At 44.8% G+C, this 12,048-nt stretch overlaps 1 protein-coding gene across 1 annotated transcript in view; it reads left to right on the forward strand.

Annotated features, from left to right (window-relative positions):
- LOC133378857 (zinc finger protein 91-like) overlaps positions 1-8,468 on the forward strand; it is a 32,468-nt gene extending 24,000 nt beyond the window's left edge. Inside the window, exon 7 of the mRNA XM_061613470.1 lies at positions 3,891-8,468. Within this exon, the coding sequence (XP_061469454.1) occupies positions 3,891-5,266 (1,376 nt within the window). The 3' untranslated portion in view covers positions 5,267-8,468. The remainder of the gene's footprint in view (positions 1-3,890) is intronic.
- Positions 8,469-12,048: the final 3,580 nt, after the last annotated feature.

The raw sequence follows: 12,048 nt of genomic DNA on the forward strand, positions 1-12,048 counted from the left end.
TTGGAGGTTCAGTCCCTGGCACTTCTAGGTAGGCTGGGGAAAGACTCCTCTCTGAATCCCTGGACAGCCACTACCGCTCAGTGTTAACACTACTGAGCTGGGCGGACCAGTGGGCTGACTTGGTGTAAGGCAGCCTCCTATGTTCCACGTGAGGGATAGCCTGGAAAAGTTGCAGAGAAGGGCAATCGAAAGGATCAGGTGGCTGAAGCTGCTCTCCTTCAAGGAAAACTGAAAGGCTGCAGCGTTGGAGCTTTTTCGTTTAGAAAAAAAGGCGAGTAAGAAGTGGAGGGGGACATTATAGAGGTGTAAGACATTGCATATGGTGTAGGGAAAGTGGAGCTGGTGGTAACCGAGCAGGACAGAGATTGAGGGGTCATAACGGACACCTCAATGATAAAGTCCACCCAGCATGCAGCAGCTGCAAAAATTCCACAGTGAGAATCATTGGGAAGGGAACTGAAAATAAACTCAGTATCATCATGGCTTTGTACAGCTGTATGGCAACGCCACCTTGGAATACTGTGTACAGTCTTGCTTGTGGCATTTTGAAAAGGCCTTTTGTGCCTTGCACATCTTTCCAAAACGTGCCTGGTGCCACTGCTCTTACTTCTTTCAGTTCCCTTCCAAACCCCATTTTTTCTGGGAAGCTTTTTCTGCATGTGCGCACATGCACACGTGCGCCCCCTGTATATTCTATAGCAGGGATGGGCAGAGTTCAGGCTTGCAAGGTCTGTCCTGAGATCCATGAACCACAGCTGGTGCAAAAGACTCCTGAGCCCAGGAGGACCCAGGCTTAAACCTGAATGGACCTCATAGTCCTTTGACACACAAATCCACTCCAGGTCCCCCCCCCCCAACTTTCTTCATTTCAGCAATATAATTTCATGTGCGGAAGTTGTGTGTGTGTGGTTGCTAAACAATTGGGACTCAGAAATCCTTTACGATCTACTTCAGATCACCCAGAAATCAACAATAGATCCCAGTCTTCCTTCTGCCCACTCATATGCTACATTACCAAACCATATGTATATGTACTTAGCTACTTACCCTTTGGAATTCCCTCCCCTTAAATATTAGACAGGTGCCGTTTCTTTTTTCGGAGCCTACGGAAGACTTTCCTCTTTCAACAAGCCTTTTAAGTAGAGACCTTATCCCAGGCTGTGTCTGTGTTAGAAACTGTTTTAAGATGTTTTGAAAGATTTTGTTTTTAAGATGTTTTTAGTGTTTTATCATCTGTTTGCCGCCTTGGGCTTCTTTTGGGAGGAAGGGCGGGATATTATTATTATTATTATTATTTAATAATAATAATAATAATAATAAACAACTACAGCACTGACCACCTCCTTCCCCCATTTCCCTCTTCCTCAATTTCCCTCCCCTTCCTTGTGGTCTCCCCGTGTCAGAGTTTAGATTGTAAGCCTCTTGAGGCAGGAACCCATCTGGTTGTCCTTAGAGCCATTCATCTTGATAGGAGTATATTTAATCAAACAATCATTGTTTTTGGGAAACAGGTGCCCCTCGCCCCATGGAATCAAGAGGGCAGGAATAGTTGGATATCGGGAACATCCTTTTAAGCGTGAGATTGTTCGGGCAACAGGACAAGTAATTCTCTTGAGTTTTTCACGAGGCTGTCTGGGAAAGCTTATGAATTTTGATGGAATTAATCCCAGGTGCTCCTGGTTCTCTTCTTTCCTGGCAAGGATTTCCTCTGCCCAAGCCTGACCTCATAGCCTGAATGGAACACGGGGAGGAGCTGTCGATGCCCGATTGTCAGGACTCAGATAAAATGGTGATAACCAACACCAGCTCAGGTGAGGAGCTGGGTACCGTCAGATGATAATAAGCCCATTGGTGGATTCCCTACAACTCTGAACCACTCGCCTCATTCAGAGGGATAAGTTTTCCTATTCAAAAGGTATTGTGTCCACAAATTCATGGAGGAAGCCCTGTAAGACATCTAGCCCATTGCCCCTACTTAGTGCAGACAGTCCAGAGTGTAGAGCAGCCTTGTCCAACCTTTGGGCCACAGATGTTGCTGGACTACAGTTCCCATAATTCCTGCCCATTTGCCATGCTGGCTGGGGCTGATCGGAGTTGCAGTCCAGCAACATCTGTGGCCCAAAGGTTGGACAAGGCTGGTGTAGAGCATCTCCAAAAGGTGGCTCTCCCATCTTCTTGGAAGCCTCCAGCAAGAGAGAGCTCATCAACCCCTGAAGGTAATCAGTTTCATTGTCAAACAGCTCTGGCCATCAAGATGTTTCTCCTAACGTTCAACTGAAATCTACCCTCCTGTAAGTTAAGCCCATCAGATAAAGGCATCATCTATAGCATTCCCTTAAAGCACATGGTTCCCCCTCCCCCACAAAACTCCTGGGAACTGTATTTTTCTAGGAGAGGGTTTGGGAATTGTAGCTTTGCGAGGGGTAAACTATAGCCCTCAGGATTCTTTGGGGGAAGCCATCTGCTTTAAATGTGCTTTAAATGTATGGTGTGAATGTGATCCTAGTCTTGCCTTCTGAGGCAGCAGAGGATAAGTCTTTGCCCTCTTCTTTGTGACAGCCCTTCAAGTATTTGAAGAATGCAAAAGTGCCTTTTTACTTCCCACAGCTGGCTATTCCTTCTTCCCACCCTCTCTTGGTACCTTTTGATTCCCAAGTTGGGTTGTCAGAAAATCCAACCAGCCTGGCCTGCTCCTGTGCTTCCCTTTTTAACAGCAGCTTGATCTGCCAAAATCAGCAGGAGGAGCTTTCTGTAGCATGGAGATGAAAGTTATCATCTTCCAATATCTGCAATTTAAGCTGTTATTTTTAAAGGCTCAGGAGCAGCAGCCAGGAAAACAAACCTGTTTCCAAGCAATGGTTTTTTCAGGCCTATCTTGGGGATGCACCTTCACAAACCACACTACTTCAGTGTTCTTCACTTCTGTACTGGACACTACCATTTCTCTCCAAATGTTTTGAACTCCAGCTCCCATCAGCCTCAGCTTCCATGGCCATTGGTCAGGAATGATGGGAGCTGTAGTCCAAAATGTCTGGAGGGTCACCATCTTGAGGAAAGCTCTGTACGGTCAGTACGGAAATGAAGAACATGACTGCTGACTATGTCCTGACCTAAGGATGTGCTCCTAAAACAGGTTTCCAAAAGGAGCAGATGACCAGAAGCACACCTGTGTCAACCAAAATGCTTGTTTAGGGCAGAGGTGGGAAAGATGTGGCCCTCCAGATGTTGTTGGGCTCATCATCATTCACCACTGGCAATGTTGGCTGGGGCTGATGGGAGTTGGGAATCCAACAATCTCTGGAGTGCTGTAGGTCCCCCACCTATGGGAAGGGACTGTATCTACTTCACACAGTTGGTGTGAGGATAAAATGGGGGAACTTTGTAAAGCGCTTTGAGTTCCTTAGAGGAAAGGTAAGATAGAAATGAAATAATAATTTAAATTAAACAATTGGAGTAAGTTTCTTCTCTCTGCACATAATTTATTATGGGGCAAACTGCCCCCAGGCTGCAACTTTGGAGGAGGGCTGGAGCTCACCTGTTTTGCATGGTGAAGATCCCAGGTTCACTCCCTGGTATCACCAGTTAAAAGGGTCAGGTAATGGGGGAGATAAAAAACCTTTTCTTGAGACCCTGAAGAATACTGCCAGTCATCCAGACCATGCATGCAGACCACACAGAGCAGACCATACGAATTGCATGAGCTGCTATAAGGCAGTTTCCCATGTTGCTCTGCAAAGATGTCTTGCCCTGATTGAACTACAGTTTCTCTGCCACCACACATTTCTCATGGGTTGTTTTCCCCTTGCTTTCCCAGTCCATTTTTCTGACATTCCTCCGCACTCAGGCTCAGGAGTTTATCTTATCTGTGTTACTTTTTTTTAATCCTTCAGGTGACTTTAGGAAAAAGCATTTGTGCTCTACGTGTGGGAAATGTTTTGCTCATAAGTCGAGGCTCGTCACCCACCAGAGAGTCCACACAGGAGAAAGACCTTTCAAATGCTTAGAGTGTGGGAAATGTTTTGCGGACCGTTCAACCTTTATGAAACACAAGAGAATCCACACTGGAGAGAAGCCCTATAAATGCTTAGAGTGTGGGAAATGCTTTGTTACAAAAGCAGAGGCGGTGATACATCAGAGGATTCACACTGGAGAAAAACCCTATAAATGCTGCGAGTGCGGAAAGTGCTTTGCTCAGCGTTCACAACTTGCTAGCCACCGGAGAGTCCACACTGGGGAGAAACCTTATAAGTGCTTGGACTGTGGAAAGTGCTTTGCTCACCAGTCCCCCTTTGTGAGCCACCGAAGGTTCCACACAGGCGAGAAGCCTTATAAATGCTCCGAGTGTGGCAAATGTTTTATTCAGCAGTCACAATTTGCAAGCCACCAGAGAGTCCACACCGGAGAGAAACCCTATAAATGTTCTGAGTGTGGGAAATGCTTTGCGTACCTGTCGTCCTTCGTGAGCCATCGAAGACTGCATACGGGGGAGAAGCCCTACAAATGTTCAGAGTGTGGGAAGTGTTTTGCTCAACAACCACACCTTATGAGCCATCAGGTAATCCATACAGGTGAGAAACGCTGTAAATGCTTAGAGTGTGGGAAATGTTTTGCTAGCCCTTCTGGGCTTAAAAGCCACAAGAGAGTCCACACAGGAGAGAAGCCCTACAAATGTACAGAATGTGAGAAATGTTTTTCTGCTCAGTCCAGCCTCGTGAGCCACCAGAGGATCCACACAGGAGAGAAACCCTTTCGGTGCTCAGAGTGTGGGAAATGTTTTGCTGACAGCTCAACCTATGTGCAACACAAAAGGATTCACTCTGGTGAGAAGCCCTATAAATGCTTGCAGTGTGAGAAATGTTTTGCTGGACGTTCAGCCCTTGCGAGCCACCGCAGAGTCCACACGGGAGAGAAACCCTATAAATGCTCTGAATGTGGGAAATGTTTTCCTTATGGTTCAGACCTTGTGCGACACAGAAGAATCCACACAGGAGAGAAGCCCTATAAATGTATGGAATGCGGGAAATGTTTAACTGACACCACGGCTTATGTGAACCACCTCAGAGTCCACACGGGAGAGAAACCCTATCAGTGTTTGGAGTGTGGGAAATGTTTTGCGTACTCTTCGGCATTTGCAAACCACCAAAGAGTTCACACAGGAGAGAAACCCTACAAATGTTCCAAGTGTCGGAAGTGCTTCTCCGACAGTTCAGCCTTTTCGAGGCACCGTAAAGTCCATAGCAGAGAAGAACCTAAAAAAACGCATTAAAGCCTTTGCTGAGTAGCTAAATAGCATGGTGAAAGCTGATCTTGTTTCACAAAGCTAGTAAAAAAATTCCCTGTGAGGAAAAAAACACGTTTAAACAACAAGAATGTATGTCTGCTTAGAACAAGGGTGGGGAGCCTCAGGCCTGGAGCCAAATTTTGCCCTCAGAGCCTGTCTGTATGTCTTTCAGGGCTCTTTTGGGGCCACACACCTAACTGGCCCTGTTCCAGGCCCTCCTTGAGTGTTTTTGCATGGCTAGGATGTATCCTTGAACTGTGATAATGCTTCTTGCTTGGGCAGAAAGATATATGTAGAAACTGGTGACTTTCACATGGCTGGAATGTAGCCTACTTATCAAAGGTGCTGCCCTTTGGTCGTCCCACATTTGCCTCTGGCCCCTCCCACCACTTCCTGCAGGTTGCCCATGAGCAGGGGTGTAGTCTCCTGGGGTCGCGGCGGAGCATAGACCCCTTTATTTGGGAGAAGGGGTAGGGTCCCTATATTTCCAGCATCCTCTGAGTTCACCTGTATCTCGGTGGAATTCAAAGAATGAACGGTAGTCCATGAAAGCTTGTACCATAAATGAATGTTAGTTATACAGTAATGAACTTCCTGTAAGAAGGAAAAAAATAGTATTCTTTGAAGATAATGGTGTTGGCAGAGCTTGGAAAAGTTACTTTTTTGAACTACAACTCCCATCAGCCCCAGCCAGCATGGCCACTGAATTTGGCTGATGGGAGTTGTAGTTCAAAAAAGTAATTTTTCCAAGCTCTGGGTGTTGGAATTAATAGGGCTGAAAGAGGTTAAGTATTAATCTAATTTAGGAAATCTAGATCAAAGTACAAAGTGCAAACATTACTTTAGGACGGGTTGGGAACCTCTGATTTGGGGGCCTCTCTATCTGTCTAATGTTATCCAGGTGAGGCAAGGAACCAATGGTAACCTATCCACTAAAATACCAGTTTACAGGGGGGTTACGCAAGGGTGTCTATTGGCTCCCTTTTTATTTAATTTTTTTATAAATGACATCGTAGTGGCATTGTCATCGCCTTCCTTTCCCACCCCCCTCAATTGGTGCCAAAAAGATTTCCATTCTTTTACACGCTGATGATGTGGCCTTATGCTCTCAAACAAAAATAGGCCTTAAGTGTATGATTCAAAAATTGGAAGAGTACTGCCATTCCCAGAATCTTACGATCAACCAAGCTAAATCCAAAATAATGGTTTGTGGCAAGTTTATGAAAGCTAAAAATAAATGGTCAATAAATGGAGTGCAAATAGAACAGGTTTCAACGTTTAAATATCTAGGAATCTATTTGTCTAATAGACTCTCTTGGACCCCGCAGATAAAGGCAGCAACTCTTGTAGGTTCCCGAGCCCTCGGCTTAGCCAAAAAGTTTTTTTTTTTACTCGGGGGGGTCAGCTTGTCCCCCCCATGATAAAAATTTTAAAGGCCAAAATACTCTCGAAGATTTTATATGGCATAGAATTGTGGGGAGCCGCAGCCAGATCCAATTTGGATTCTTTACAAAATACTTTTATGAGGCAAGTGTTAGGCCTTCTGAAGGGGACTCTGGCAGCCCATCTTAGAGCAGAGCTGGGACTGCCTTCAGTCGCAGCCCGTATTGATTTAGCCTATTTGCGATTTTGGCTTCGGATTTTTAACATGGATGACTCAGCCCTAGTCAAGCTATGTTGGAAAGATCAATTGATTTCGGGAGGTTGGGCGTTGATATGCCAGTCGATTCTTTCAAAATATGATCTCTCTCAAACTAAATTGATGGAACTTAGTAAAGTTGGCCTCCATAATTGGATTTTTGACTGTGACACTGCGCAGGATCGCGTGTCCATAGTAACGGCCTCTTTCTCAGTTTCGTTTCCAGGTTTTAAACTTAATCATTTTATGTCAAAATATTTAGATGTTCTTGATAGAGCTCTGGTTAGAAGAGCTTTCACAGCTCTGCGTTTTCAAGTAATGCCTACGGCATATCTTGAAGGCTGGTTTCGTGGCATTCCAGTGGCACAGCGTCAATGTATCTATGGCTGCAAGGCAGTTGAGGAGATTGTTCATTATTTGTTTTACTGTCCACTATATGAAGACCCTAGAAAAAAAATTTAAAACCCTTTTTTAAATTATTTGACACCTTGCTCTGATAGAGAGAAGGTCACCGTGCTTTTACTCGACAATTTTAATCCAGCGCCTCTGGCGGTACCCAACTTTGCATTGGCTGCACAAAAATTGAGGGAGTCCTTTGTCAAAGAGAGGATTGCTATGATTTAGCCTCTAGGTTAATATTGTCAATGGTTCGTTATTATCACAATGTATGTATATTCACTTGCATATGGCTTATGGCTAAATTTGCAACAAAGTTTACTTACTTATTAATCTAATTTAGGAAATCTAGATCAAAGTACAAAGTGCAAACATTACTTTAGGATGGGTTGGGAACCTCTGATTCGGGGGCCTCTCTATCTGACCCTTGGGACGCCCTCCCAGGCTACACCCCTCATCAGCCTTGCGTCTCACTCTCCTTGCTGAGTGCGTTCTTGCAGTCTGATAACTACTGGAAAGTGCAAGTGTGTCTAAAAACCAGCCTACTGTACCAAGGCAACATTTATATCCATTGCTCTGCTTGGTTTTGCCTTTCGCTCCGCCCACCACTGGCAGTGGCCCCTGGAAGGTTGCCTAAAACGGAATGCGGCCCTCAAGCTGAAGGTTTCTCATGCCTGTCATAGGAACGTGAAGAGATAGTGAAACTTGGGTAAAGGAAAGAATCAGTTTTAGAAGGTCTATTGTTAAAATGCTGCAGAGGCATTTCCTTTTTAGTTCAATGATGTTTGTCCTGCTTTCAGGCTTCCCATTGGCTTCTGGTTGGCTCCTATCAGAATAAGATGCTGGTCTAGATGGGCCATTGGCCTGATCCAGCAGGCTCTTCTGATGTTCTTATGCTTGTTTAGTCATGAAAAAGTATCATAAGGGCGAGGATGCAGCTGGAAGATACAAAGGTTGTGCTGATGATCTGACTCTGAAGCAGCTTTTTGGCAGCTTGGTAGGATTCTGAGATTAAAAAAAACTAATCTCCTAAAAATTACCTGTTATTTGTGATGTTATGCCTCCAAAATGTAGTGTATAAATAAATGAGTCTCAAACTGTGTATTGCTCATACTTGTCCAAAGGAAAATAAAGTAGTCATTGAGAAAGTTTGTCTCTTTCGTCTTTGATTATGATTACTAGTGCAATCTTATGCATGCCTACTCAAGAGTAAGTCACATTTAGTTCAATGGGAATTGCACTCAAATGTAAGTAGGAGAGCAGCCCAGGTGTCAGTACCATGCCTCTGCTGAACACATAGGAGTTAACGTACTCACCTTCGTAAAACGTAAGACCCATCTTAATTTAGAAACCCAAGGTTAATCTAAGGACTAGGAGTGTGTAAGCTTGCTTATAGAAGGCCTCTGAGATAGGCTGCTGTACAGAATGGTCTTGACACAGTTCTTCTGATGAAACCAAAATTGGATTACTTTGCAAATGGCCGTGTGGATTTACTGTAGCCAGGGCTGCTCCAAGACATTCTGCTGCCAGAGATAGAGCCGCCACTGCCCTTTGCACCCCCACTGCACACTGACCTCCTCTCACCCCTTCTTTAGTTGCCATTGCATCAGCAGTAGCAGTGCAGGGATGCTGAGGTTCTCTCAAGGGCATCCCACCCGACAAGATCTTGCTCTGACAAAGGGACCTAGAGTCCTTCTGGAGCAAGACATTGTGGGTGAGGTGGCTCTGAAGAGTGCCTGCCCTACTGCCGCTTTGCCATGATGGCAGCAAATACTATTTAAAGTTTTAAAGAGTAGTATAACTCTTAAAATTTAAAATATACTAAAATGCAAACAGCTTACTACAGATTAAACAGTGTTTGTTGCAGCACAGGCATCCTCTGGGACCACCTCAGTTTGAGAAAGGGTCCTTCTTCAAATCAAGTGATAGGCAATCTGGTGCCACCGGAGAATTCTGTAGGAGCACTACTGACCGTTTTATTTTTTTTTAATGTCTGAACTCCTTAACATTAAAAAAAATTGTGTAGAATGTACAACAGAAACAAAATACAAAACACTAGTAGGCTCATGCCTGGCGTTGCTCGGGAATTCTAAGAAACCCCAAAATCAGTGCAGTTTTGAAAGGTGCAGTCTGCCATCTTGATTCAAGCTAGCATCCAATTGTATCCAAAAATAGTTGGAAACCTGCTCCATGATCTCCAGAATCATCATGTAAAATTTGGTTATGATATCTTAAGAGATGTCTGAATGCATAGCAAACAAGCAACTTTCCAAAATATAGAACAGATAATATTAAAATTTGCTGCAGCAGTGGCACATTTAGAGCACTGAATGATGGGGGTGGCTGGGCCAGGGGACGGTATGCAAATTCATGACCCTTCCCGATTGGCTACCTGAGGCAAAGGTACAATTAGCAAGTGGACTTCCCCCTAATTGCAGCAAGCAAGTGCTGGAGAAGCACCTGGATCCTGTAGGAGAGAAAGGTGTGTGCCTTGATACTTGGCATCACAAAGGGATTCTTGTGGAGGAGCCGGTGAGTCAGCATTCCATGCCCAGTGAGCTTGTTCAGTCCTCATTGCTTTATTTTGGTGGCTTTTTCTGCCTGAGGATTTTTTTCTTGCACAAATGTTGGGGTTCCACCAAAGCTTGCTGATACCTTCTTCTTGTACATGGATGGAGTCATTCTGGTTACCCTTGAAAACGGTCCAGAAATTACAACTGGTGCAGAATGCGGCGGCTCGTCTGCTCACAAACAGCCGCCGCCGTGATCACATTACGCCAGTATTATTTCATCTACATTGGCTTCCAGTTGTTTTCCGGGCCCAATTCAAGGTGTTGGTGTTAACCTTTAAATCCCTATATGGTCTCGGCCCAGTTTACCTGAAGGAGCACCTCCAGTACCACCAACTAAGCCGCCTGACTAGATCAGCCACGCAGGGCCTTCTCTCAGTCCCACCGACGAAAACAGCTAGGTTGGTGGGGACTAGAGAGAGGGCATTTTCAGTGGCGGCCCCCACTCTGTGGAACTCCCTCCCGTTCGATCTTCGCCATGCCCCTTCCCTGGATATATTTCGCCGAGCCTTAAAAACTTGGCTCTTTGGACAGGCCTTTGGGATCTCCGCGATGGGCTAAAATTGTTTAAAATTTTCTATTGATTGCCCTATATTGTTTTATACTGCTGCTATTTATAATGGTTATTGTTGACTGCATTGTATTTTATGCTGTATTTGTATTGTATTTTATTGTATTTTAACGTGTACGTCGCCTAGAGTGGCTTCGGCCAGATAGGCGACACAAAAATTAAATTTATTGTTATTATTATTATTATTATTATTATTATTATTATTAAGGATGCACATTTTGAAAATGATGTTGCTGTACTACAGCTCCCACCATCCCTCACCATTGGCCATGCTTGCTGGGGGTGTTGGGAGTTGGAGTTCAGCAACATCTGGCGAGCCTACACCATGTCTCAAGAACCTGTGGCCCTTCAGATGTTGGATTACAGCTCCCATGATGGGGCTGATGGAAGTTGGGAGTCAAGCAGCATGTGGCTGGCTGCAGGGTTCCCCAGCTGATTTACACAGAGGACAAAAAGCATCTGTGTCAGACACTACCCACCAGTGGTTGATGCAGGCTTGGCAGAAGTGCCTGCAACCTACAATAATCGCTGGTTTTTTAAAGTATGCCAGGCCGATGAGACAAGAAGCTTCATCACAGAATTTCTTAACAAGACCCCTAGCTGCTGTAGCCTTCTTCTCTTCCCCCCCCCCATGCATAAGAATAGCATTAACTTTCAAAATCTACCCTCTAATATGGATTTTGACATTTTTTCTTATGGGACAACTGGGCTACCTTTACTTTTTATACAGCTTTAACTTTATTTCTGTTTCTTCTATATGTGTGTGTATGAGAGATGAGGGTGGGATGTCTAGAGTGCCGTGTCCAAAATATTCCTTGGATCAATGTGTGCAGCAGAAAAGGGTCTAAACCTTGATGGCCTTATAGGCCCCTTCCAACTCTACTATTCTGTAATTCTATGATAAACAGTGTTGTAGGGCAGCCTAGGACAGGGGTTCCCTAACAGTGGTCTGTGAGCTTCATTCAGGCGGCCTGCAGCAAGCCTGTCGATTTGTGTTGGAAGGTGGGGGACAATCCATCCATCACACTGAATATTCATATTGATTTTTATTGCTCCCTTTATTGCTTATATTGTATTTTACGGTATTACAGTCGCAGTTCTGTGGAATTACAATTGCTACAACAGACAGAAAAATAATTAAGTGGCCTGACAGGACCCTCAGCGATTTTCAAGTGGTCCATGGGGGAAAAAAGTTTGGGAACCACTGGCCTAGGGGAAGCAGGCCCGAGTTCAAATCCTTGCCCTCTCCAACGTATACAAATGGGTGACTGCAAAGTAAGCTATCATCACTCATCCTATTGAGGCGATGTGATCTAGGGGGATGGGAAACTTGTGGCCTTCCATAATAATAATAATAATAATAAAATGTTATTTAGTAGACGCCCATCTGTCCGACTGAACGGACACTGGGCGACGTACAATATCCTTAATTGCTGGCCATGCTGGCTGGGGCTGCTAGGCACTGGAGCCTCAACAGCATCTGCATGGCCACAGGTTTCCCAGTCTGGTGTAGGCTGAGGGTATATGAAATAGCCCCCTTGCTGAAGCTAAGTGGATCTGGGTCTGGTTTGTGCCTGTGTGGAAGACTGCC

The sequence above is a fragment of the Rhineura floridana genome, chromosome 3, assembly GCF_030035675.1.
Source record: "Rhineura floridana isolate rRhiFlo1 chromosome 3, rRhiFlo1.hap2, whole genome shotgun sequence".
Taxonomy (NCBI): Eukaryota; Metazoa; Chordata; class Lepidosauria; order Squamata; family Rhineuridae; genus Rhineura; species Rhineura floridana.